The following is a 25439-nucleotide window of genomic DNA, read 5'->3' as shown; positions in this document are numbered from 1 at the left end:
CACTAATTTAAACATTTTTCAAATAACTTCACTACATTTAACGGGCTTAAATAATTATCATTAGCAGAAACACAAACATTGCTTTGTTTCGAATGAAGACGTTCCATTCCATTTTGAAATTCTCGTTATTCTGTAATCTATGACAGACAATTTTTCTTTTTTCTTTTATGCCTTTACTGGCTAGTGTTCTAAAAATAGTTGTTATATTTCCTGGTGTGTAAAGAAAAGTAAATAAAAATGATAATAAATTCTACGCTAATGCTCCTGGCAGTGTGCGGTCGTCGTATGTGGCCGCAAGGACGTATTGTTGGTGGCGCGAAGTCCGGCTTCGGTCAGTGGCCGTGGCAGATATCCCTGCGGCAGTACAGGACGTCGACGTACTTGCACAAGTGCGGGGCGGCGTTGTTGAACGAAAATTGGGCAATTACGGCTGCGCATTGTGTGGAACAGTGAGTATTTAATTAACACTTTTAGTGTTAAAAAAAAGATGGTTTGGTTGTAATTAAGATGTTTTATGGTAGTATGGACGGGAACTTTGTGGTTGAAGGAATATAATGTGTAGAATAAGATTTTTTAAATAGGTATGTCTAGAAGTGCAGACTGTAGATAATACCACAGTATTACCATTATTTCCTACAGTAAGGAATCGCCTTTGATGTCGCGCGATGCCGCCGCCAGCGTAGGTAATTACGCTGCCACACGAAAATACGCTAGGGTTGCAACAAATGGGAAATAAAACAATTGTGATTATTAATATTATGATAAAATCTTTATTCATATGTACATTCAAAATAATTGCGATTATTAAAATATCTGATGTAATTATTTGTTCATAAATATATGTATAATTACAGATATTGCACTGCTAAATATTATTTACGTGGACATTTTATTTTTGGATGTTCTTAATTGTATATTATAACATTTAACTAAGTAATGCATTCGCATTGGACGACCGTTACGTTGACCGTTACGTCAAAATCCGCTCCGTAGTATTTTTACATTTAAAAATAAAATACTGATAAAACTCAAGTAAAATATAGTCTAAATTCTTAAGTTAGATACAATAAAGAAGTGTAAGTGTTATCCAAGTGAAACAAATTCCAGTAATAAAATAAATGACCGAACAAAAAGTCAGTCACTCAAATTCAAGAAAAGTGATTTGAACTGAGAAGAATTCAACAAAAAACAATTGTGTAAATGGATTTTATTTCACTGCTCACAATAAGTGCCGTAAGTTACCTAAAATACTGCAAAAATTCCATATAGTAAGACAAATTAAAATTTACTTTAACCGTAACTGTTAAAACTCTCGAAATCAAGCAACAACTCCAAATTCAAACTACAACTTTCAAGGATAAATGAATAACAAATAACTAGTGGAATTGACAAAAATGCAAATTTTCAACATAGAAAATAAATTCTAGAGGGAAAAATATATACCTAAATTAAGTCTTGTCTCGATAATAACGGTCTCAGCGTTATTACTACCTACATGACATCAGAGACATCTAGATACTAAAACAGCTGGTATATATCTATAAGGGTTATCACTACTAAATACTGATTATAGCACGAGTCATTACATGAAATCTATCTAAATCTAAATATGGATGAAGAATTCGTAACTCTGCGGAAATATAAATCGCAAACACTGAATACATCCTTAAACTCTTCATTCAGGTCCTTGCATTCCACTATTTCGCCAAAAAGCCTACCTGACTTATCAACTGTAATAAATGACAGAGAAGAACTTAAAGAAGAAATCCGAAAATTAAGTTATCAACTACAAGCTGCACATAATGAAATTGACGAGTTAAACTTAGAAATAAACTCCCTAAAAAAACTTACCTCATCACAACAAATCACAATATCACAATATAAATCTATCTGCACAACGCCCACCATATTAAAAACTTCAAGTGTTAGAAAACGGCGTAAATACTTAAATGAATCTACTCTTGATGAGCAACTTAGTAATAGCTGCACAGACTTGAATTTAAACTATAAACAAAACAAAGATTACATAGCCTCACTTGAAAAAATATCGCTACCCTCAACATCGAATCATAAAACATCTAAGAAAAACGCATGCTCCTCGTCACTAGATGGCCAACAAGAAAAATCGACAAATTCAAAGTGTCCAATAGATAAATTCATAAATAATGAAGCACCCTATCCAACACAAGATGGCGCGAAGGCAAACTCTTCCACATCAGTACTCTCGCTAGATGGCGCTGAATTAAAAAATAATACAGATAATAAAAGCATTATTAATTTACCTCTGAATGAGTCGACAAATGAGAACAAAATACTAATCCTAGGTGGACAGCAATGTATCGGTTTATCAACCGCATTGATACAAAGCAGGGAAAAGACAAAGTACCTAAAATATGCGATAAGTTCGTTTACAAAACCGTATGCCTCAACCCCTGAAATAACGAAAAATGTTTCCAATTTTCCAGATTCTCCCAATAATGTCCTAATTTTATGTATTGGCGAGCATGACAAAAATCCCTTCGAAATAATGTCAGAACTCATAGTTATCCTAAGAAATGTTAAAAATGCAAAAGTAATCTTGTTAAGTGTAATTAATAATCTGTACCTAAGCGAAAAAAAGCTAAATGAGATGTTATTTTATGTATGTAATAATTTTAAAAACTGTGACTTTGTAAATCTAAAACCCTTTTATAGGACAACTAAAATGTACTATTTTGAACTTTGTAAAATTCTCAACTATAAAATTGACATGTATTACTATACAAAAACATTTTTAACTTTCAAAAAAAGCCATTATAAAAGACAAAAAACGTTTTCTGTAAAAAAAGAGTTGCCTCCTGAAAAAGGTACCATACCATACTACTTTCCTATTGTTTCAAAAACAAAATGTTCAAAGCCGTCGGAGTTACACGTTAGTTCGATTCCAGACACGTCAGTAACATTTTTTCGAAAGCTAAACAACAAGAGTCTAACGTAGCTAGTCTATTACATCAAAATATTGCGGGCCTACTTAACAAAACGCAACTTATTGAAGTTACAATTAACGAGCTTTCGGAATTTGGTAATAAAATTAACTTTATCTGTTTTTCGGAAACTTTTATAAAAGCAGGACACGAAACATGCATACAATTAAAAAACTTTAAACTTGCAAGTTCCTTCTCTAGACGCAATGAAAAGCGAGGAGGAGTATGTATCTTAACTGACAAAACTATACAATCAATTAATATACCGTACTGTAATGAAATTTCGGTGGAAAAAGTATTTGAATGTTGCGGAGTCGAAATACCAAATATGAAAATGATTATTATTTGTATCTATAGGACACCAGATTCTAATAGTACCAACTTTCTAAACATTTTTGAAATTCTTTTACATAAAATGACTTTTAAATCAAATAAAAAAATCATAATTGCTGGCGACATGAACATTGATATTTTAAAAAATACTCCCATTTCCAATAGTTTTAAAGAAATCTTAATGGCCTACAACCTTTATTTGCACATTAACCAACCCACGCGGCGAAACTCCTGCTTGGATGTTATCATAAGTAACATTAGAGAGTCAATTGGCAAAGTTCATTTTCTTGATCTGTCAGACCATGAAACTGGCCAAACGTTACAATTTCCCATAGCCACAGTGAAGAAAAAAAATCACATCTTTATAAAAAAACGTTGTTACAGTAAAGAAAATACGAAGAAATTTGTAAATGCTCTAAACAGCTTATCCTGGACCGAAGTTCTACAACAAACCTCAAGTAATGAAGCTTTCAATGAATTTCATGACATAATTAAATTATTTTTTGATCTATGCTTTCCTATAAACAAAATAAAAGTAAAGAACAGTGTAGCATCACCCAAATGGATTTCAAAAGGTATAAAAATCTCAAGTCGGAATAAACGTAAGCTTCGTCATACATACTACAAAAATAAATCTGAAAATAACAGAAATAATTATAAAAAATACGAAAGAGTTTTAAGAAAGTGTATTGTATCTTCTCAAAAATGTATTAACCGCAATTATATAAATAAATCAAAAAATAAATCAAAAGCGACATGGAATATAATATCAAATAAAATTAATAATAATAACATGTCTGAAAATATCGAATATATATCACAAAACGATATTGTAATAAATGAACCTGCTAAAATTGCAGAAGCATTCAATACGTTTTTCAATAGACATAACTCCGCTAATGGTTCTGGTTCTGCTAAGTATAGTATTGTGTCTAACGAATCGTCTATTTTCTTATCTCCGTGCATAGAATCCGATGTCTATAAAGCTGTACAATCCTTGAATAATACTGCAGCAGTAGGATATGACAATATACCAACATGTACTATTAAAATGTGTATAAAAGTAATATGTCCTGTATTAGTCCATCTGCTTAATCTATCTCTTACACAAGGTATATTCCCTGATAGACTCAAATATTCAATCATTAGACCTATACATAAAAAAGGCAAACGACAGGAATTAGTCAATTATAGACCAATTACCCTTATACCAATAATAGCAAAGATTTATGAAAAAATTATGTATAGCAGGTTAAATCGATTTATAAGTAAATTTAATATCATTAAACAAGAGCAGAATGGATTTCAACAAGGTAAATCGACCACACTCGCAACTCACACATTGACTAAAAATATAATTGACAACATTGATAGGCGTAATGAGGTATCTGTAGTCTTCTTTGATATGAGCTGTGCATTTGACTGTGTAGACCATGAATCTCTACTCAGAAAATGTTTTCTGTACGGAATAAGAGGTCCAGCGCACAAGTGGCTGACCTCATACTTGACTAACCGTATGCAATGTGTAGAGATATCGTATATAGACAACAATTCGTTAAAAAAGTCGGTAAGATCACAATACGTACATAATAAATACGGAGTGCCACAAGGCAGTATCCTCGGGCCTCTCCTGTTCTTATTGTACATAAATGATCTTCCTAACGTTACAGAACATAAATGTACTCTGTTCGCGGATGATGTATCCATCACCATACCTCGTAACAAATTGACTACCTACAAAGAAGACATCTATTTGACTATCAAAAATGTAACAGAATGGCTAAAATATAATAATTTAACTCCTAACATTACAAAGACAAAACTAATGCAATTCTGTAATTATCATAACATTAGACATAACCTTGACATAATTTATAATGGACAACGTATTGACGAAGTTACTGAAACGGTATTTTTAGGTATCACATTAGACAACCACTTAAATTGGAAAGCTCACACGGATTCTGTTTGTACCCGTGTAAATAAGTTTGTATTTGCCCTCAGAAGAATTAAACAGATTATTGATGAGAGAGCGGCAATCATTGCATATCATGGTTATGTTTCATCGTTGCTTCGGTATGGTCTTATTTTATGGGGCAACTCTACAAACGTAAACAAAGTCTTTATAGCTCAGAAAAGGTGTGTCAGAGCAATATGTGGAGTAGGGCCCTTAGAAAGTTGTCGAGACTTATTTAAGCGACTCGGACTTTTAACACTTACTTCTTTATACATCTTGGAGGTTGGAATATTTGTAAAACAGCATCCCTATATGTACATTAAAAGTTGTCAAAATAGTCAGTACCCAACCAGGGATCCTCACAGATTGCAACTTCCAATTTGTCGCACTGCTTTATGTAGCAAAAACAGCCATGTTATGAGTGCGAAGATATATAACGGAATCCCAATGGCATTTAAGGAATTGCCCATGCAATTGTTTAAACTTAAATTAAAAAAGTGGCTGCAATCTCATTGCTTTTATAATATAAATGAGTTCTTTGCTTTTAAACACTAAAGATAGATGATAATAATAACTGTAATGTAAAATGTTAAAATTAATCTAAAAATATATTGTATTTTAGTGAGTTAAATACACATAAATATTTGCATGCCGGTTTGCTGGCGAGTTGTGCGGACTTTATTGTAATATATTATTGTAAAACCTTGTATTAACCGCAATTCCTGCAAATAAATTATTTCATTTCATTTCATTTCATTTCATTTCATTTCATTTCATTGGGATGTACAATCTGATTAGAAAATAATGAGGACAACATATACAGCTTTGATTTTAATTCAACAGATACAATTAATACAATCTTTCTGAAATATTGTTTCCTTCTGGGATTTCAATGTAGATTTACATCCGTAAACCGAACAGTTTGTGCGCGCCATAATAGAATATGTAAGTACCTATGTATAATAAAATTATTACACAAAAAATACGACTGCGTCATCCTTTCGCGCTAGGTAAAGCAAACTAAGCGTGTTTGCTTTACGCGGCCCGCGTCGCCCGACCCCCGCCAGTTCCCCTCCGTTTCTCTGCACAAGTACATTCGTCGCACTACTGTAGGAAATAATGGTAATACTGTGATAATACTGTGATAATCTCAGGTGATAATACTATAAAGAATGTGTTTATAGGGGTAGATAACTGTAAACTGTTGTACATGGTATATTTAGCTAAAAAAGTAGATAACGTCGTAATTTATTTTGTACAGGTAATAAAACGAAAGCGTATTAATTATTTAATAAATATGATTGCTTTATAAATCTTTTAATATGAAGACGAAACATTGCAATCGACTACAATAAGATGACGATTGCAATGTAAGCATTAAATAAAAAATGCATTATTCGTATTTTAATAACCGTTGTATTATGCATAAATAACTGCAATGTGCTACACTCGACCTTAGAATATAACATTATAATTCTATTAATTTGCTACAATAATAATTTTTTTTCACTCTCAATGATAGTACATATATACTTACAATATACGCAATAGATGTCGCTGTCAGCATTTTGTCAGCTTGTAGATCGCGCTATTGTTATTTTTTCCCGAGCTAGTAAATAACCCCTACCACGAAATTTCGGTATCGCTTCTCGGCCTTTTGGCTAAGATCAAAGTGTAGTATCTGTTCTTTTCAGCTTAATATCTGAAAGTTCCCGCACAGCGGGACCAGTATATTAAACTGATTTTTGTGAAACGACGGGATGTTCGGGGCTCGCTCCACTCCCGTCACGGGTCGGCTCGGCATTGCAGTGCCGCCGGGATCGGCCGATATAAAGAAACCAAGAAAATTACTCAATTGAACTAATTCAATATTTTATTTTATTTTTTTATTTTATTTTATTAAGGCTCATTAGCAGCAGTACATCGATTGTTTTACATAAAAAGTACACAAAAAATATAGGACATGATGTACAAATATTGAATAATAATTATAATTATTATATTAGATATAACGAAAAATCAGTGTATATATTTCTGTAAGATAAGGACATGACATTTAATACAATATATTACGATTATAATACATTTAAAATTTAAAATAAGATTTATAAGCGTGTTTTCTAGATTTTAAACTAAATAATTACCATCTTGATTTTGATAAATCTCCATAACAATTTACAGAAAGATGTTCAGATAAAACAATAATCTTCGTTCTTCTTAAAGGTCACATGTCTGAAGTCTTTGACACGTAGGGTTTTATGTTATGATATTATCTGTATTTCCTTCCTGTTCACTAGTTTTTGTTAAATAAATAATTTTTATTTTAATCCAAATTAAATTCTCAGTACGTGAGCAATCTGAATACAAAGTGATTAGAAAAAATATTCATATTATAATTATGTCGAAAAAAATACGTCACACAGAATTGAGTGTGCATGTGTGTGTGTGTGTGTATTTTTTTTTGTGTAAATAATTATTAAAAATATACCGATTTGTCTTTTCTTGATATACATATTATCATAGTTTAGTATTGCCCATGATTCCTGTGGAAATGAACGATGAATGTGCTCATTCATTTCGTTCATTCATCATTATTATATTTTCTATACAATTTTCACTATATAATATGTACTAATATTTTAATTATTTCCCAGTGTACCCCCTTCAGAACTACTAGTACGTCTTGGTGAACACGATCTAGCGAATGAGGAGGAACCGTACGGCTTCGCGGAGAGACGGGTGCAGATCATAGCTAGCCACCCGCATTTTGACCCGGCTACTTTTGAATATGACCTTGCTTTGTTGAGGTTAGTGTTTAGAGGAGAAAGATTTTATATTACAATAATACGCTATATTAATCTTATTAATATAATAAGGTTTAGTCAAGTTGACCAAAAAATTTTCAATATGAAAATGGTATTTTATTTTTCGTATTTTTTTGGGCAGATAAACTAAAAAAATAGGTGACATAGGCTTATACCTACCTACGAAATTTTTGCAAAAAAGACCCGGAAAATTGATAATATTTCTAAAATATAATTATATTTTTGTACACAACTTGTCGATTTTTCAATTTTAATAAAAAAATAATGCTTTATAGATGAATCAACACAAGTTGTCGGGGAGAGTTCGCCTTTAGCGATGTTTATGTATTATTAATGGAAGCTATCCTTTACAATAAAGTATTTCGCATTCCATTCATTACTAATTAATATTATTCCAGATTCTACGAGCCAGTGACATTCCAACCGAACATTATCCCCGTGTGTGTGCCCGACAATGACGACGATTACGTCGGCAAAACTGCCTACGTGACTGGCTGGGGGCGGCTGTATGACGGTTAGTAGTGAACGAATGAACGATAACTTTGTACTGACTTATGGCCGTTCCCAATATCGTATCTATCTTCGGTTTGACCCTAATAAAGATAGAAAATGCTATCTATCTTTTGTTTTGGCGTTTCAATAAGCTTACTAGCTGTCGCGATGGATAGAACCGTACTAGCTATCGGAGGTAGCTGTCTATCTAGTATAACCGTAGTTTGAATATTAGGAACGACCATTATATTATTTACTTGACTGACCGATTGGCTTGGTTGGTAGTGACCCTGCCTTCCAAGCCTGTGGTCGTGGGATCGACTCCCACTCAGAGCAAATATTTATTGTGTGATAAACATAGATGTTTGCTCTGTCTCTGGGTGTTAATTATCTATATACGTATTTATATAAAATTAAATATGTATGTTTATCAGCCATCTGGTTTCCATAACACAAGCGAAAGTTTAGTATGGGATCAGATCGTGTCGTGTGTGAAAATTGTCCCGAAATATATTTATGCGTTTTGGCGTGAATGGATGCGGGTTCGAGTCCCGCCTCGTGATAGAATTTTTTTTCTATTTATAATTTGTATATTTGTTATTTATTTAATTCCAGAGGGCCCACTCCCAAGTGTACTCCAAGAGGTAGAAGTACCCGTGATAAACAATACAGCGTGTGAAGCGATGTACCAAGCCGCGGGATACAATGAACATATACCGAATATATTCATTTGTGCTGGGTGGAAGAAAGGAGGCGCTGATAGCTGTGAAGGTGAGTTTTGGAAGAAAAAAAAAATGTTTTTACTTAACAAAATAAAAAAAAAGACGGGTTGCACTCCGGGAGTGCCGACAGAAGTGAAAACTTGATTATTAACGTTCAGCATGTTTGATATTTTGGAATGGTATCCGTCTTACGCTTTTTCGATCAGGTCACGAGTCCTGACGCGAGTTTAAGATTTTATACCCATTACAGAAAAAGTGCTCAACACCGCTAAAGAAGTTTTAACTTCAAAAATCATCATCACCTGTTTTTAACGATTTTAGACCATTGAATTCACTTGTGTATTCTTTCTAATTTTTTTTGTATAAGTATTTGATATTGCGTATTATTATTGTACTCATTCATATACTGATTAATGACAGTATGTACTCGAGAGTGGTTATTCAAAACGTTTTCCCTCCTTTTATTACGGTCATTCAGTCACTACTTATTTACATTATGTTACATGAATTAATGAGTGAAAGTAATCGATATTTTTAATCATTGTATTCGTTTAATTGTGTACTAATCATCAACAAATAAAATTACCTAATTAAATCAGCCATTAATTTGCATAATATTACGTATACAATCATTATAATAATTAATTCCTTCATTCATTCATTCACAGGTGATAGCGGCGGGCCAATGGTGATACAACGCGACCGCGACGACCGTTTTGTACTCGGCGGGGTTATATCATGGGGTATTGGGTGTGCGGAACCCAACCAGCCGGGTGTTTATACGAGAATATCCGAGTTTAGAGACTGGATCAATCAAATATTGCAGTTTTAGTGAAAAAAAATAGAAAAAACTAAACAAAATCCCAAAAAATTGTGATTTTAAGGAAAAAACTACGATTTTTGCGAAGATAAATGTTTTGAACGTGAAAATAATCACATAAATTGTGATTTTATCAGTCAAAAATACCAATTTTGTAAAGGTGAATTATTAAAATTTGAAAAAATCTCAAAGTGTGATTTTAACGCTCACGACTTTTGTTAAGATATTGGTTAAAACGTGAAAAAATCGCATAAATCGTGACTTTATAACGATTTTTGTGAAAAAACTTTCATTGATACGTTTTTACACATTACAGTGTATACGAACACCGAAGTGGGAAAAAGATAGAGCCATATAGTTCGTCTAGCGCCATCACTTTCTCACACTGGATTTATAACTGCTTTAAGACGTCAACTTTTGCTTCATATAAACGAATAAAAGCAGAATAATATATTTATTTATTACGGTATTCCCGCTAATTAAAAATAATAACTGAACTGGATAGAACAGCGGTAGATTACCAGTATTTTGGTGTATATCGACGGAAAATACTCCAAAAAAATAATATTTGTAAAAAATATTATTTTGATATAAAAAACTTGAGAATTTTATAAAAACGATCTCCGTTTCTATTATTTAATTCTAAAAGTAACGAAAAAATCAATGAGATGACAACGAAAATGTTTCCTAAAAATTATATATATAACTTATAAAGTTAAGTTATTGGAAAAAAATGAATTTTGTCAACAAATGTATAGTAATTAAATTAATTTTTTGTTGGCTAAAAACATTTAAACAATTTTATTAATAATAAAAACTATTATTTTTGTAAACACAACGATAATGATTTTTGAAAATATGCCTTTTACAAATATAATTAAAATTTTGTACAGGCATTTTTTTCTAAGCATCAAATCGACAATGTAATTTATTTTAATAGGTTAATAATATAAACATACAAATAATCGCCAAAAGGTATTTGTATTTTTTGTATAAAAATTCTAATTTCTTGTGTTCCAATTTATTATATTTAAGATAATTAAGTAAAATAATATTAAAATTTGAGCCAATACGTATGATATTATCCGTCCATTGTAGTCTTAGAACTTTGTAAATAATTGATATTTTCGTAAATAATGCATTTATTATTTTTCTATTTATGACTAGCCATAATTTTAGGTAAATGAATTTTATTTTTACAACGAATTTAATTATTTATAAATAAATATACTACTACAAATATCACGTTGTTTTACTTTACCTTCTCAGCTTCTCTTCAAATCATCCCTACGTAATAATAAATCACAATACAGTTTTCATAAAGTATTGTAACTAAAAATACCTAATCCATAATATTAAATACTACACAAAAACATGTACTAAACCTAATAAGCTAATATTATATGTATTAAGATAGGTTAGATGGTATTAAGTAACCTGAAGATATTTTTTTTTCATGTTTTAGAAAAGATCCATCTACTAAATAAAACAGACAGATTGTATTTTAAAATGTAGAAGACGCTTTTACGGCAATCGAACGCCATCTAGTGTTATGATTAGTGTTTCATGAAACTTGAATCGCGATGTACATATTTGTTGCGTCACTCAGTATATATACTGCATTTTAAGCTTAGTAAGTGTACTCGCTTCGGCAGTACATATACTAAAATTGGAACGATACAGAGAAGATTAGCATGGCCCCTGCGCAAGGATGACACGCAAAATCGTGAAGCGTTCCACATTTTTTTGATACTTTTATTTTTAATTTTCATGTTTTCATTCTATAGTCTATACATACGCAATACGCGAGCTCCTATTCAGTATAATTCTGTAGCTATACAAAACAGTGTGCAAATTTTCGATGGGTCCGAAATACTGGCAAATTTTTGAAGTGAAAACTTCTTTAGCGGCGTTGGGTATAAAATCTTAAACTCGCGTCAGGACACGTGGCCTGATCGAAAAAGTGTAAGACGGATGTTATTTTTTTTTAGCCCTTATATTCCATGCGTAAGACGGATACCATTCCAAAATATCAAACATGCTGAACGTTAATAATCAAGTTTTCACTTCTGCCGGCACTCCTGGAGTTTAAAGAGAAACGCATGAGAAACGTTACCTAATTATAAAAACTGTGTGGTTTTATGAAACCACGGTAAAAGTGAAACTGTTCGAACGGTTCCGAACACTGCTTTATACCTACTCGGCAGCCGACCGTCACGCGACATGCGTAACACAGACCAAAAAGTTTGAGACGATGTAATAAAAGTTTCACGTGGTTTCACTTTAAAATTTTTCAAGAATTCACTTGCTTCGTCCGGGAATGGAACTAAAAATTAAAATTTGTTATTTCGTTCATAACATTTAATATTTTCTACACCATTATATACGGTCTATATTACACCGTGACCGATTTCAATAAATTATTCACCAACAATAATCTACATTTATTTTAGCCGCTATAGTATTATTGCACGCGGTTGAACGCGATGCACGTATGACGTAGGGAAAGTGGTAGTGCTCTACTTTTGCTTTACGAAAAGTTCACGAATAATTATTATTATTTTGATACGTTTTTCATTGAAACAATATTGTCAAAAAAATGTGGAACGCTTCACGATTTTGCGTGTCATCCTTGCGCAGGGGCCATGCTAATCTTCTCTGTATCGTTCCAATTTTAGTATATGTACTGCCGAAGCGAGTACATTTGCTGTACTTAAAATATTGTATATAAACTCAGTGACACAAAAAATATCTACATCGCGATTCAGGATCAGCTAAAATGTCAATAAAGGACTTTATTCGCAGAAACCATAACCAATCGTGAACCATAGATTAAAATTTAAATCTTGAACTTTCCAGACTTTTTCTCACAGTTTTTCGTTTGTATTCGTAGTACTTAATTAGATTTGAATTCTATGATTACACTTTCATGCGAAAACCACCAATGCGAATTTTGATGATACTTAACATTGATAAAGCACATTCACCAGAATAATGCACGAGCATATTATAGAGTATAGACGGAGATACTCGCTTTTGACAGCCGGTAAAACAAAGAACAGTTGGTAATTATTCAAATATTTCGTATTTCTCAATTATTTAGTCAATTCTCAACCTTCAAATTCATATAAATAAAACACGTATAAAAAAGCACTTATACAATCTTTAATAACTGTAAATTTTCACTCAAAACCAACCAGTAGTTTTTTATAGTGTTTAAGGATTTAGTATTATAAGTATTGTATAAAACGGGTGGAAAGCTAGTTTAAAATAAAACAAACGTTTCAAAAAAGCACTTTATTATCAATCTACTTCATTTTTATCATGTGTGCGAGCGACCAGTCATGCTTGAGCTCCACCGGCTCATGTATTGTCACTCCAGCGGAGGTCACCACTCCAAGTTGATAGCGAGGGAACGAACGAGCATCTCGGTAGAATAGAACCTCCATACATTTGCGGACGAGGGCTCTGAAATTTGTTTTAAATAATTTTTATATACTGTCAATCACTACATAGTATAAAACAGCCAAATGTATGTAAAACGTGCAACATAAATACAATTGTAACTGTGTAAAACATATGGTTTTTAAATAAATAAATAAAAAAATAGTATAAAACAAAGTCACTTTCTCTGTCCCTATATCCCTTTGTTTTAAATCTTTAAAATAGCGCAACGAATTTTGATGCGGTTTTTTAATAGAGTGATTCAAGAGGAAAGTTTTATTATATAATTTATTAGATTTTAGACAAAGCGGGCGTATTAGTTTTTTAACCGCATTGCTTCGCTCCTGTTGGTTTTAGCACTATGATATACAATGTAATATAGCCGGCCTAGAGCCTTCCTCAATAAATGGGCTATCTAACACCGAATTTTTCAAATCGGACCAGTATTTCCCGAGATTAGCGCGTTCAAACAAACAAACTCTTCAGCTTCATATATTAGTATAGATTATACTCCACTATTACAACTTATGTACTCACACAGCAGCGTCTTCATCCAAAACTCCCTTTTCCGTAGCGTCTCTTATGAGTGGTGTTGCCATGTACGCTCCTAAACCGGTAGCGATGGCTGCATCTTCATATGCTGTTCCCAATTTGTCTACAGCACCGAGGAATGGTTCACCATCCTGGAATATTATGATGAAAAGGTGGATAAGGGTTGACGGAAAGTTGGTTTAAATATAAATAATTTGTTTGTAATTTTAAATGTTTGTTTCTCATTTGAAATGTTCCTAACTTGGCTAATACAAGGTGTCTATATCCATACTAATATTATAAATGCGAAAGTAACTCTGTCTGTCTGTCTGTTACTCAATCACGCCTAAACTACTGAACCAGTTTGCATGAAATTTGGTATAGAGATATTTTGATACCCGAGAAAGGACATAGGATAGGTTTTATCCCGGAAATCCTACGGGAACGGGATTTTCTTTAAAAACGCGGGCGAAGCCGCGGGCGGAAAGCTAGTTGGATATACAGGGTGTCCCAAAAAGTATGGATGAACTGAAGCCAGGAGGTAGAGGATCTAGAGGGCTATCCGAATCACCCCCATGTATGTTATGCGATTTTTCGTAGTTTCGGAGTTATGACTCTTTTTTCAATTTTTCACTTATTGCCGAGTACGATGAGATTTTGACTCATGGTGACGTCAATTATTGCGGTAGATGCTTGATTTTTTTTGTGTGCTAAGCTGAAAGATAGGCCAATTCAGTATGGTTACATTTACCGTCGTAAGATCTTTGAATGGAATAAAAAAAAGAATTAAATGCCAAGAAATATAAAATCACCCAGTAAGTTCACAACTTCAAGGGCCCGTAAAAAAATAAAATCACATAAAAAAAGTTTTCCGTTTGACTTTTAAAAACTTGCTCTATCTATCAGATAGCTACCCTGAAAATTTCATTTTATTATTCAGAAGGCTTCAATCGAAAAATTTGAATCTAAATGTGGTAAGTGCAAAAATTGAATTAACATGATGATCATTAAAACCAATTAATAGGTGTTTAATTACCAGAAAATTTTAAAATAACCCCGCTGTTGCTCAATGCAAGTGCGACATCACCGTAAAAAGTTGTCTTTAAATGTCTGAATGCCCTTTTATCATTTTTAATGGTTTCTTTTGCTACTATGAATTTCGGGGTTATTTCGTCCAAATTGTGGCTTTCTCTCGTTTTTGTAGTATTCCCACGGAAAAAAATCAATGGGATTTTTGTCTGGGGACCGTGTAGGCCAGGTTAAAGGGCAAAGATACCCTGTAAGATGGATTGGTCGTTGCAGCCTGCGCATGCGCCGGTGACGCCTGCCTTAAAGCCTGGCCTCCACGGTCCCTCGACCTAAACCCCATTCATTTATTTCAATGGGGATACTACAAAGACCTCGGCTACTTGAGAGAATGCCACAATTTGGACGAAATAACCCGGAAATTCATAATAGCAGAAGAAACCATTAAAATGATAAATTGGCATTCAGACATTTAAAAGACAACTTTTTATGGTGGTGTGGCACTTGAATCGACTAACAGCGGGGTTATTTTAAAAATTTCTGGTAATTGAACACCTTTTTATTGGTTTTAATTTGTTTTTATTAATCATCATGTTAATTAAATTTTTGCACTTATCACATTTAGATTTCAATTTTTCGATTGAAGCCTTCTGAATAATAAAATAAAATTTTTAGCGTAGCTACCTGATGGATAGAGCAAGTTTTTAAATGCCAAACGGAAAACTTTTTTTATGTAATTTTATTTTTTTACGGGCCCTTGAAGTTGTGAACTTACTGGGTGATTTTATCTTTCTTGGCATTTAATTATTTTTTTTATTCCATTCAAAGATCTTACGACAGTAAATGTTACCATACTGAATTGGCCTATCTTTCAGCTTAGCACACAAAAAAAAATCAAGCATCTACCGCTATAACTGACGTCACCATGAGTCAAAATCTCATCGTACTCGGCGATAAGTGAAAAATTGAAAAAAGAGTCATAACTCCGAAACTACGAAAAATCGCATAACATACATAGGGGTGATTCGGATAGCCCTCTAGGTCCTCTACCTCCTGGCTTCAGTTCATCCATACTTTTTGGGACACCCTGTATAATAGTAAATGTCATCAGTTATAATTCCATACTTTTGAAATGATTTCATTTATTTATTGAAACTTACAACATTTTTTAAGAGTTTCCGTATTCCTGTTTACTTGGTAGGTAAACAAGGGAACTACAGAATTATTTTTCATACAGATTGAGTATTAATTATTTATAACTATTACTATTACCTAGGGAAATATTTTTAACCAACTTGCAAAAAAGGATATTTTTGTTGAGTTTATCAACTCTTCAAGATTTTCGCATATAACCTAAATATAAGTCGTGAATAATGTATGTACCTGAATACCAGCAACAACATAGTTATTCCACAAGGGGTCCATCTTGCTTCTCTTATTGTACAGCACTCTTGTGAGCCAGCAGTGGAGCGAACGAGGTTTCAAGTGTAGACCATCACCGATACACTGTTCATCAATACTGTGAAGAAATGTTTCAGTTTTCAATTAAGAGGCTAGGCAAGACATTAAATGAAGATTGAGTTATTTGGCTACAACTTATGTTGAAGAGAATAATATATTGGCAAATATGTTGCTAGGTTATGATTAATTGTAAACATAATGGATGCAAGATAATTTAATTAAGTTATTTAAAATAGGTGAGTCTATTTCAGTCTTTAAAGAAGTTTTTGTTTTCCTTCTACCATTGCCATGTATTGTTAAATATATTAATCTAAGGGACATAATTACGAACAGGTATTAAGGCTATTTAAGAGTTAATTAAATAAAATTATTTCAAAATACCAAATGTTACATTGAACTTACACAGGTAACATAGAAATTATAATTATCAAATCATAACTATAACATTCAGACTAGTAAAACCTTTGCAATTTGCTAAAAACTTACATTTTCTGATCAATAATATCCTTCAAGTACTGGAAGTCAGCGTAATCACCGCCGGAGCCCAGCATGATCAGATCGTTCACTTTCATCACTCGGGGACAATCTCGGAACCTAGCCAGGGAGCCGTAAGAGCCGAGTGTGTCTGCGGCTATCACACAGCCCTTGTCAAACTTGATCGCTACCACTGATGTAGTGGTTGTGATGGGGCTGGCTGAACTGTAATTTGGTGATGTTTTGAAGTTACAGTTTTTAGGTTAGGTGTGTTGTTTTCTTGTATTGTTATTAATTAGTGGAGGATGAAATATAATAATGTAGCATAGTACTAAAGGGGTTAATAAAGCACAAAATATTAAAATATAGGTAATACCAGACCAGTCAAATGCTATTATTTACTTATGTTTAAAATATAACTTCTGTTTATTTGTTTGTTTACAAAAGGAGAGACCATACTTCTGTAATATGATGTGAATGTTTATAGAAAATGATGATTATATAGATAGGAATGTTTCAGGTTAGTAGGAGTGTGTTAAAAACTTAGTGTTCGGTTAATATTCAAGAAGATTTGGAATTATTAGAATCCTTTGTAATAGTTACAAAGCCTTCAACCTTCTTGCTTCATTATAATCCAATGATCTCCATTTACATAAGTCACAACTTATTTAAAATACTAGAATCAAACTAAAGATAATTATAGATAATTTTATAAAATACTTACTGAGCTCTGAAATCTTGTAAAGGACGTGTAGCTAAATTTGATGAATTTGCCGGAAAGTTATAAAAAGATCCTGGTGACGGGCCGTTATGCCACAAAGGTGCAGGGGACATCATATCTCCCATGAATGCCATTTTCTTTCTTTTAATTTACTTCTATACTAAATATTCTATAGAATTCAAAACACCAACAATATTTTTCGGGTGCAAGCAGAATGACAAGCGAATAACCAAAATGACAAACACTTTTTCAAAACGTTTCGTTTCGCGTTTACTTTTAGTTGAACATAATATTATTTTGTCTTTTGTTTTTTAATCAAAGTTTCATGTTTAATCGTAGACGGAAAAAAACACTTTATTAATTGGGTATTAAAACCCCATATGCACAGCCCATATGTGTATTAAATAGTCAACTATACAATAAAATATTAACACACCATTCTAGTAATCTTAACATCTGAATATGGATTTTGCGAAAAACGAAACGTTCTAGTTACGTTCAAAAATCTATATAAACTTTTTATCTTGATTGATGTTAAAGAAAAAATTAAATACAAATTATTAAATTAATCATTTCAATTTTGTTTTAATTTGTAATTTGTGTTGTGTAAATATTGTATTTACAAAATTAGTCCGTCATTGTCAATAGCTGACAGTTAGGTTTCTGAACGAAAATAAAAGCAATCCAAAGACGAAACTTCAACTTGACGTTCTTTTAGATTCCTCTTTTTAAATTGACACAACAAAATGTCTAAGAGAGGTTCGTGAATTCTTAAAAAATCCGATTAAATCTTAGTGAAATTATCAAATAATGCGCAATCAACACTCAAAAATGATTGTTAATACTGTATTAAATGTGATTGCATGTTTATTTCACGTTCCGGTCGATTTTTGTATTTCATGTGATATGTTTTTGTGCGAGGTGTAAATGGTGTATTTTTCTTTTTAAGGACGTGGAGGTTCCGCGGGAGCAAAGTTCCGCATCTCACTGGGTCTCCCAGTGGGAGCAGTAATTAACTGCGCCGACAACACAGGTATTTTCAATATTTTGTTTTCTTTATAACCTAAAATTGTCATGTATGCACTCGGGTCTGGACAAACTAATGATGATCACAATCGAAAACACTAAAGGTAGTGTTTTGATTAATGATGATATTTTCCTTGGCTGTGTCTGAAGTTTTCTAGTCCTAATTTTCATTGACTCATTGAATCATTTTGATTTTCAAAACTCATGGAAACACTGACTCGTGATGGAAATGTGACTAATGTGATATGATTTTTCATTACTTGTAGGTTATAATTTATAAATGTCTGTGGAATAAGCTTACCATCGATTGATAAAGCAATATGAAGAGCCTACTGGACAAATTTTTGGTCAATTTCAAACAATGAAAGTTCTTAAAACAACAAACAAACATACTACTACTAATGTTTAGTGCAACTTTTTCAATAATATTCAATAACTAACATATACACCTCTTAGCAGTAAATTTTATTCCTATTAATTATATAAATAAACTAGCTTACCGCCCGCGGCTTCGCCCACTTTGTCTAAAACCTAATAAATTATATACTTAAACCTTCCTCTTGAATCGCTCTATCTATTAAAAAAAACCGCATCAAAATCTGTTGCGTAGTTTTAAAGATTTAAGCATACAAAGGGAAATAGGGACAGAGAAAGTGACTTTGTTTTATACTATGTAGTGATGTAAAAACTTAGTATTTATTACAAAATTATTTAAAACTTTCAGGAGCCAAGAACCTGTATGTGATTGCCGTGCAAGGTATCAAGGGTCGTCTCAACAGATTGCCAGCCGCTGGATCTGGGGACATGATTGTTGCTACCGTTAAGAAGGGTAAACCGGAACTCAGGAAAAAGGTGATTATTTCTCTTTACTACACAAATCAATTAAGAATAGGAACGTCATTGATTGTTGGGTGATTATTTCGTGTAAAATGTCATTTGTAAAATAGGATTGAAAATTATTGATTTTTGATATTTTCATTTTGCCTACATCAAATTTAAGTATTACCCTGAATTTTCAGATATCAATGGCACAGAATCAATCCTATTCATAGCTGTATTACTTACAAATCTTGTAATTTTATGCATGTTTTTGTCTCAATATTTATCAATTTTAATGAAAAAATTAGTTTTGGTTCGAAATCTCAGTTATATGTTAAAATCGCAATGATGATACACCAATGGTTTCGCTAAATTTCAAACAGAGCTGTTATAAACAGTATGTTGATATCACCTTGGCTGACTGAGCGATTTTATCAAAGGCTTGATGATTTGTGATGGGAAAGTATTGTATACTAGCTTTCCGCCCGCGGCTTCGCCCGCATTTTCAAAGATAAACCCGCATAGTTCCCGTTCCCGTGGGATTTCCGGGATAAAACCTATCCTATGTGTTAATCCAAGTTACCCTCTATATGTGTGCTAAAATTCATTGTAATCGGTTCAGTAGTTTTTGCGTGAAAGAGTAACAAACATCCATAAATGTAACTATGTGTGTATATTTTAACTAACTGGGTTCAACTTGATTATAGTTATCATTTACTATATTCTACTATTAAATAACTTAATATGATAGTAGAAATTGTGTTTCATATCTATTCTTGTAGAGATGGAAATGTAGTATTATTTATATATTTTTACACTCTCTTGAAATAGCCTAGCATAGTTATATTCTGAATTATAAAATTCCTTACAGATAATTCTTCAAGGAAAGTAAAATAAAACACTAATTAATACAATTCAAATATATTTCCCAAAAGTAATAAAACCAAACACTTTTTCGCCTTTAACTTGTATAATGCATAGTTATATTCTGAATTATAAAATTCCTTACAGATAATTCTTGTAACAAAACTGAACACTTTTTTACCTTTTACTCGTATAATATTCCAAATTGAAAACATTCCAGGTAATGCCAGCAGTAGTGATCAGGCAGCGGAAGCCGTTCCGCAGGAGGGACGGGGTGTTCATATACTTTGAGGACAACGCGGGGGTGATAGTGAACAACAAGGGCGAGATGAAGGGTTCGGCCATCACTGGCCCAGTGGCCAAGGAGTGTGCAGACTTGTGGCCTCGTATCGCGTCCAACGCTAGCTCTATTGCTTGAATATACGTTAAGATCTATAAGCTGTTTTATTTTCTGCCTTTATTGTATACAAAAATGTGTTCTTACTAAAATATATTTACAGATAGACAATTTACTTGCCTTCACTAAGATTCACGTGTTGTAGAGATCGAAATAGTCGTAAATATAATATTAAATTGTCTATGGTCAGTAACAATAGTAACAAAAGTTATTATCGACCATAGACTATCTATGGTCGATAATAACTTTTGAGCTGGTAATGGTTCATAAACTATACAATGCTGAATGCGGGTGATAGTGAACAACAAGGGCGAGATGAAGGGTTCGGCCATCACTGGCCCAGTGGCCAAGGAATGTGCAGACTTGTGGCCTCGTATCGCGTCTAACGCTCTATCGCTTGAATATAAGTTAAGATCTATAAGCTGTTTTATTTTCTACCTTTATTGTACTTATACAAAATCATAAAAATAAATAAATAATTAAAAAGTTACTAAAACATACTTAAAATTAGACAATTTAGTCATCCCACACTGATTCACTGTGTTGTAGAGATGGGGATATAGTTATTACATTTATTATTCGTAAGCAGAAACATGCAAGTCTATGGTCGGGAACAACTTTTCTTTGAATATTAGTGTAGGTACCTACATATTTTTATTTTTATTTTATTCATAAATAATGCGGGTGATAGTGAAAAACAAGGGCGAAATGAAGGGCTCTGCCATCACCAATTTATCAAATTACAAAAGTTCGTGTGCGGATATTGGTGCAGATTACATCCTAGAGCAAGGATGAACGAACTTTTCCGGGCAAATGCACTTTCAGTGAGCAATACGCCATAGCATCGATAATTTGCAAGAACGTTACACTACATAGAAATGCCTCAAGTATATACCTTTGCATTCAGGAATCTTGCGGTTAAAAAATACTACCACTCCTATTCCGTAACGAAAAAACCTCACGCTCCCCACTCCGACGGGCTCGGAGGTGTGGCTTGATGGCATGCTATGCAAAAGCTTTACCGCGGCAGTCCCCGAGTGCCACGTCTTTTTTTCAACCTTATCCGCAAACAAATTGATCAAATTGCAATGGTAGGTATCTCGTGAATCGTGAACTTAGCTGGTTGAATTTTGAAATTTTCAAAGAAGGTTAAGCAATAGTTGGCGCAGTTATAAATTGGATGGGTGAGTATTTTTTTTCAAAACGTACGGACCACATAATATACTGCAGAGTGCGGCTGGCGTTTTGTTTAATTTTATATCAATACCACCAGATTTCAAGCGAGTAACGTGTTATTGCTATGATTTGTGGCGCTCTGCAAGTCGAGACTGGATAAAATCCGAATTCAGTTTAAACGCTACACGGTGCGTGCGGAGCCTATAGTATTTATGTGATTGTGCTATTACAGAGGGCACTAAAAAAATCGAGCGATTACAAACCGCAACAAAATGTAGCAAGTTACGTATTTAAAATCAGTCACTGAAAAAGGCGCAAATTGGTGCGCTTGCATACTTAGCGTTGGCTACGAAATTATTTGGCGGGTACAGAACTACGATGTGTCGCGTGTCTGACTCGAAGTTTCTGATTTTATTCATTCATATTAAACTTTTTCTCATACCATAAAAATTATAAGGTTTAAAGAAAAACACATAGACGGTCAAAATTTTTATTTAAATATAAAACACATAGTTACTCTTGGAATATAAATATACTGTTACACTAGAACTATCGTCGCTTCTTGTGCCCCTTTGTCGGGCCTTTAACGAAGCACCAGTCCACTGAAATTGATTGTCCCAAGATATCTGCCCCGTCTAGGGCTTCGCGTGCACTCTGAAAAAAGTAATAGGTTAATTTTTATCTATAAGTACTAATATTATAAAGAGGAAAGGTTTGTAATTATGTATGTATGTATGGTTTTCACGCATAAACTACTGGACCGATTTTGATGAAATTTGGCACAGACAATCTTTAGACCCTGAGAAAGAACATAGGCTACCTTTTATTGCGAAATATGTACCACGGGTGAAGCCGGGGCGGACCGCTAGTAGCTAAATAAATTTGATTGCCCATTGAAATTAGATGTTTATAAAAAGTAGACTATATCACTATATAGTCTTCTGCAGACACAAAAATCATACCATAAAATGCTGTCTCGACGTAAATCCTATTACTATCTACTAATATTATAAATGCGAAAGTTTGTCAGGATGTATGTTACTGTATGTAATGTGTATTTTTCACGCAAATACTAATGAACCAATTACAATGAAATTTAACACATATACAGAGGGTAACTTGAATTAACACAGGATAGGTTTTATCCCGGAAATCCCACGGGAACGGGAACTATGCGGGTTTGCTTTGAAAACGCGGGCAAATGCTAGTTTAAAATATTTTTAAATATCTTATACTTACAGCTGCTTGCTTGTATGTTTCATATTCAACTAGCGCATATCCTTTGAGGAAACCGGTACGACGATCCAGATTTAAATGTATGTTTTTGATCTCTCCAAATTCTGAGAATTGATTCTGTCAACAAAAAAGTGCTTGTGTTAAAATATTATAAGTTATAACTATCAAACTAAACAATGTTTACCAAGTATGTTTAGAATGCAGGTGGAACATTCTACTACAATTTGAACCTTAAAAATAGGTGAATGTATTTTAATGATTTGAATTTAAACAATTTTGAAATAAAAAACAGGTCGCAACCCATGAAGAAAATTCTTACATTGACCTAATATAAACTATCTGCCTCAAGAACAATGCTTCTTTATTACAAGGGGCAGATCTCATTAATACCGTGTATACAAGACGCATTATATTAAAGCGTGTCACACACGGTGAAGATACTATAATATTTTACGTTAAGATTCTCTAATTTTGTGTCAGACCCGAAATTTTGTGTCAGTGTTTCGGGAATCGGGTCATTTGTAACAGGATGGCGGTTCTACAGGGGTCTTAGTAGTAAGTACGCAATGACAAAAAGAAAAATGATGGTCAGAACGCTGATACCGGATACCTTGAGATACTGTAATATTTTATATTACAGAAACTTAACATAAAATATTATAGTATCTTCGCCGTGTGTGACGCGCTTTATGAGGGAATATATTTGTAAATATGAGTGTACTAAAATAAATAGGTACCTGAATATCTTCCTCCTGCGCTTCTTCATGTACATTACTGACAAACAGAATCCAGCCTTCCACTGATCTCTGTGGTCCTGGTGTGTTACCATCGCCTTCTGGGGCTAAACTGTCGTATCTGCGAAAAATGAGTATTTAAAAGACAAATTTTAATATGTAATGGTGAAAAACAGAACACAGAACATTTAACACAATTATTGTGTTATAACCAATCTGCAAATTTTCATAAAAAATGGTGAAAAACAGAACACAGAACAATAAACTTATGAAATTATTGTGTTTCATAAGAATACTAAGGTTGATTGTAGTTTGTCTATTTATAGTGAGTTTAAATCAAATCTAATAAAATCAGTTACATACAAACATACAGATGAATCTTATAAGTGTGTTTAAATATGATTATTGATTTGTATTGTAATATTGTATTGATCCTTTGAAAGGTTGCACAGATAAAAATATATAAAATCGTTTCATACCTTCCCCTATTTCCCCTCTCAGCTTGTCCACCACCTTCAGATCCGAAACCACGACCTTTACGTTTTCGCGCCTTTTCCTTCAGACGAGCGATTCCCTCTAGAAGCACAGATAAAAGTATTAATTAGCTAGGTACATATATCACTGAAATTCATTTTTCATAAACGTTTGAAACCAGATCACAATATTAGAAAGCGTAAAATGAGTCCGTGTTTGAAATTATTAATGCTATTATTGTTATGTTATAGTTTTATAAATTTATTTTAGTTTCACGTCGTGTCATATTGATATACCTTCATATTCTAAATAAAATTTACCGAAAGCCTAATGGTTTATTTTTATAAATACAATTAGGGACGCGGAACCCATTAAACATAACCTAAACTGTATTCTGTTTTGTTTAATTTGGTTAATTTATCTATACGATGTAGAAATGTTTATTGAAACAATAGAATAAATGGTAAATAAACTAAATATAGCGATAAACAATATTAGATCATGCAAATAAACGATAAATAAACTTACGCTCTCCATCTTCGTCAACTTCAAATTCCTCTGAATTTTCAATATCCAAAACATCTGCCATTATAGTTAATAAATTTGTTCAATACGATTAACTTAAATATACTAAATTATAACTAATTAATCGTTTTTAACACGTAAACCATAAACTTTAACAAAATTTTTGTTCTACGAGATCGAAGCGTGTCAAACTGTCAACAGTCAAAGTGAAAGCGGCGCAAACAAACCAAACAAACCGAGAAACCAATTGTCTATAGATTAAAAATCATAGAGCTTCATTAAAAAAATATCTTCTTGTTTTTTTTTTAATTTAATTTATTCATGAGGAGCAAGTAATGGCTGGTTCACACTTTGATTAGTGTGAGTGCAGGTGATTAGTGCGAGTGCAGGTGTGTAGTGCAAGTAGTGTCCAATTGACT

General features: G+C 32.9%; 4 protein-coding genes and 3 non-coding genes across 7 annotated transcripts in view; 4 read left to right on the top strand and 3 right to left on the bottom strand.

Annotated features, from left to right (window-relative positions):
• Np (serine protease notopleural) overlaps window positions 1-11313 on the top strand; it is a 42284-nt gene extending 30971 nt beyond the window's left edge. Inside the window, exons 6-10 of the mRNA XM_089712158.1 lie at window positions 272-449; window positions 7908-8060; window positions 8477-8592; window positions 9186-9341; window positions 9961-11313. Coding sequence (XP_089568284.1) covers window positions 272-449; window positions 7908-8060; window positions 8477-8592; window positions 9186-9341; window positions 9961-10124 — 767 coding nt within the window. The 3' untranslated portion in view covers window positions 10125-11313. The remainder of the gene's footprint in view (window positions 1-271; window positions 450-7907; window positions 8061-8476; window positions 8593-9185; window positions 9342-9960) is intronic.
• On the top strand, window positions 6895-7087 carry LOC149476332 (U2 spliceosomal RNA). The gene has a single exon (XR_016317898.1). It is a non-coding gene; the product is annotated as a U2 spliceosomal RNA (small nuclear RNA).
• Window positions 11314-11751: 438 nt separating the features above from the next.
• On the top strand, window positions 11752-11858 carry LOC149476330 (U6 spliceosomal RNA). The gene has a single exon (XR_016317899.1). It is a non-coding gene; the product is annotated as a U6 spliceosomal RNA (small nuclear RNA).
• Window positions 11859-12707: 849 nt separating this feature from the next.
• On the bottom strand, window positions 12708-12814 carry LOC149476329 (U6 spliceosomal RNA). The gene has a single exon (XR_016317896.1). It is a non-coding gene; the product is annotated as a U6 spliceosomal RNA (small nuclear RNA).
• Window positions 12815-13394: 580 nt separating this feature from the next.
• On the bottom strand, window positions 13395-18001 carry Prosbeta7 (proteasome subunit beta type-4). The gene is made up of 5 exons (XM_089712067.1): window positions 17773-18001; window positions 17061-17273; window positions 16497-16632; window positions 14094-14239; window positions 13395-13580 (listed from the first exon to the last, which is right to left on the bottom strand). The coding sequence occupies exons 1-5, from the start codon at window positions 17901-17903 to the stop codon at window positions 13421-13423; spliced, it is 786 nt and encodes a 261-aa protein (XP_089568193.1). The 5' UTR covers window positions 17904-18001; the 3' UTR covers window positions 13395-13420.
• A 402-nt stretch (window positions 18002-18403) lies between these two features.
• Window positions 18404-20916, top strand: RpL23 (ribosomal protein L23). The gene is made up of 4 exons (XM_089712065.1): window positions 18404-18528; window positions 18719-18802; window positions 19520-19647; window positions 20699-20916. The coding sequence occupies exons 1-4, from the start codon at window positions 18516-18518 to the stop codon at window positions 20894-20896; spliced, it is 423 nt and encodes a 140-aa protein (XP_089568191.1). The 5' UTR covers window positions 18404-18515; the 3' UTR covers window positions 20897-20916.
• A 1611-nt stretch (window positions 20917-22527) lies between these two features.
• tsu (40S ribosomal protein S12 homolog tsunagi) lies at window positions 22528-25226 on the bottom strand. Its single transcript, XM_089712051.1, has 5 exons — window positions 25024-25226; window positions 24501-24597; window positions 24025-24142; window positions 23291-23404; window positions 22528-22705 (listed from the first exon to the last, which is right to left on the bottom strand). The coding sequence occupies exons 1-5, from the start codon at window positions 25082-25084 to the stop codon at window positions 22601-22603; spliced, it is 495 nt and encodes a 164-aa protein (XP_089568177.1). The 5' UTR covers window positions 25085-25226; the 3' UTR covers window positions 22528-22600.
• Window positions 25227-25439: the final 213 nt, after the last annotated feature.

Source organism: Colias philodice, chromosome 28 (assembly GCF_061535455.1).
Source record: "Colias philodice isolate Cphi_HAF_F1 chromosome 28, ilColPhil1 Martin Lab GWU primary, whole genome shotgun sequence".
Taxonomy (NCBI): Eukaryota; Metazoa; Arthropoda; class Insecta; order Lepidoptera; family Pieridae; genus Colias; species Colias philodice.
Note: the sequence above shows the minus strand (reverse complement) of the source record. Positions and strands in the feature narration are given on the sequence as shown.

What these genes read in the sequence shown, in the direction of transcription:
- Prosbeta7 (XM_089712067.1), bottom strand. Translation starts at nt 17,903, where the DNA reads ATGGCATTCATGGGAGATATGATGTCCCCTGCACCTTTGTGGCATAAC. An exon ending in TTACAAGATTTCAGAGCTCA is followed by an intron (nt 17,274 to 17,772) that starts GTAAGTATTTTA and finishes ACCAAATTACAG; the next exon opens with TTCAGCCAGCCCCATCACAA. An exon ending in GATATTATTGATCAGAAAAT is followed by an intron (nt 16,633 to 17,060) that starts GTAAGTTTTTAG and finishes ATTTCTTCACAG; the next exon opens with TATTGATGAACAGTGTATCG.
- RpL23 (XM_089712065.1), top strand. An exon ending in TAACTGCGCCGACAACACAG is followed by an intron (nt 18,803 to 19,519) that starts GTATTTTCAATA and finishes TAAAACTTTCAG; the next exon opens with GAGCCAAGAACCTGTATGTG. An exon ending in AACCGGAACTCAGGAAAAAG is followed by an intron (nt 19,648 to 20,698) that starts GTGATTATTTCT and finishes AAAACATTCCAG; the next exon opens with GTAATGCCAGCAGTAGTGAT.
- tsu (XM_089712051.1), bottom strand. Translation starts at nt 25,084, where the DNA reads ATGGCAGATGTTTTGGATATTGAAAATTCAGAGGAATTTGAAGTTGAC. An exon ending in CGCAGGAGGAAGATATTCAG is followed by an intron (nt 23,405 to 24,024) that starts GTACCTATTTAT and finishes TTTTGTTGACAG; the next exon opens with AATCAATTCTCAGAATTTGG. An exon ending in AAACATACAAGCAAGCAGCT is followed by an intron (nt 22,706 to 23,290) that starts GTAAGTATAAGA and finishes TACTTTTTTCAG; the next exon opens with AGTGCACGCGAAGCCCTAGA.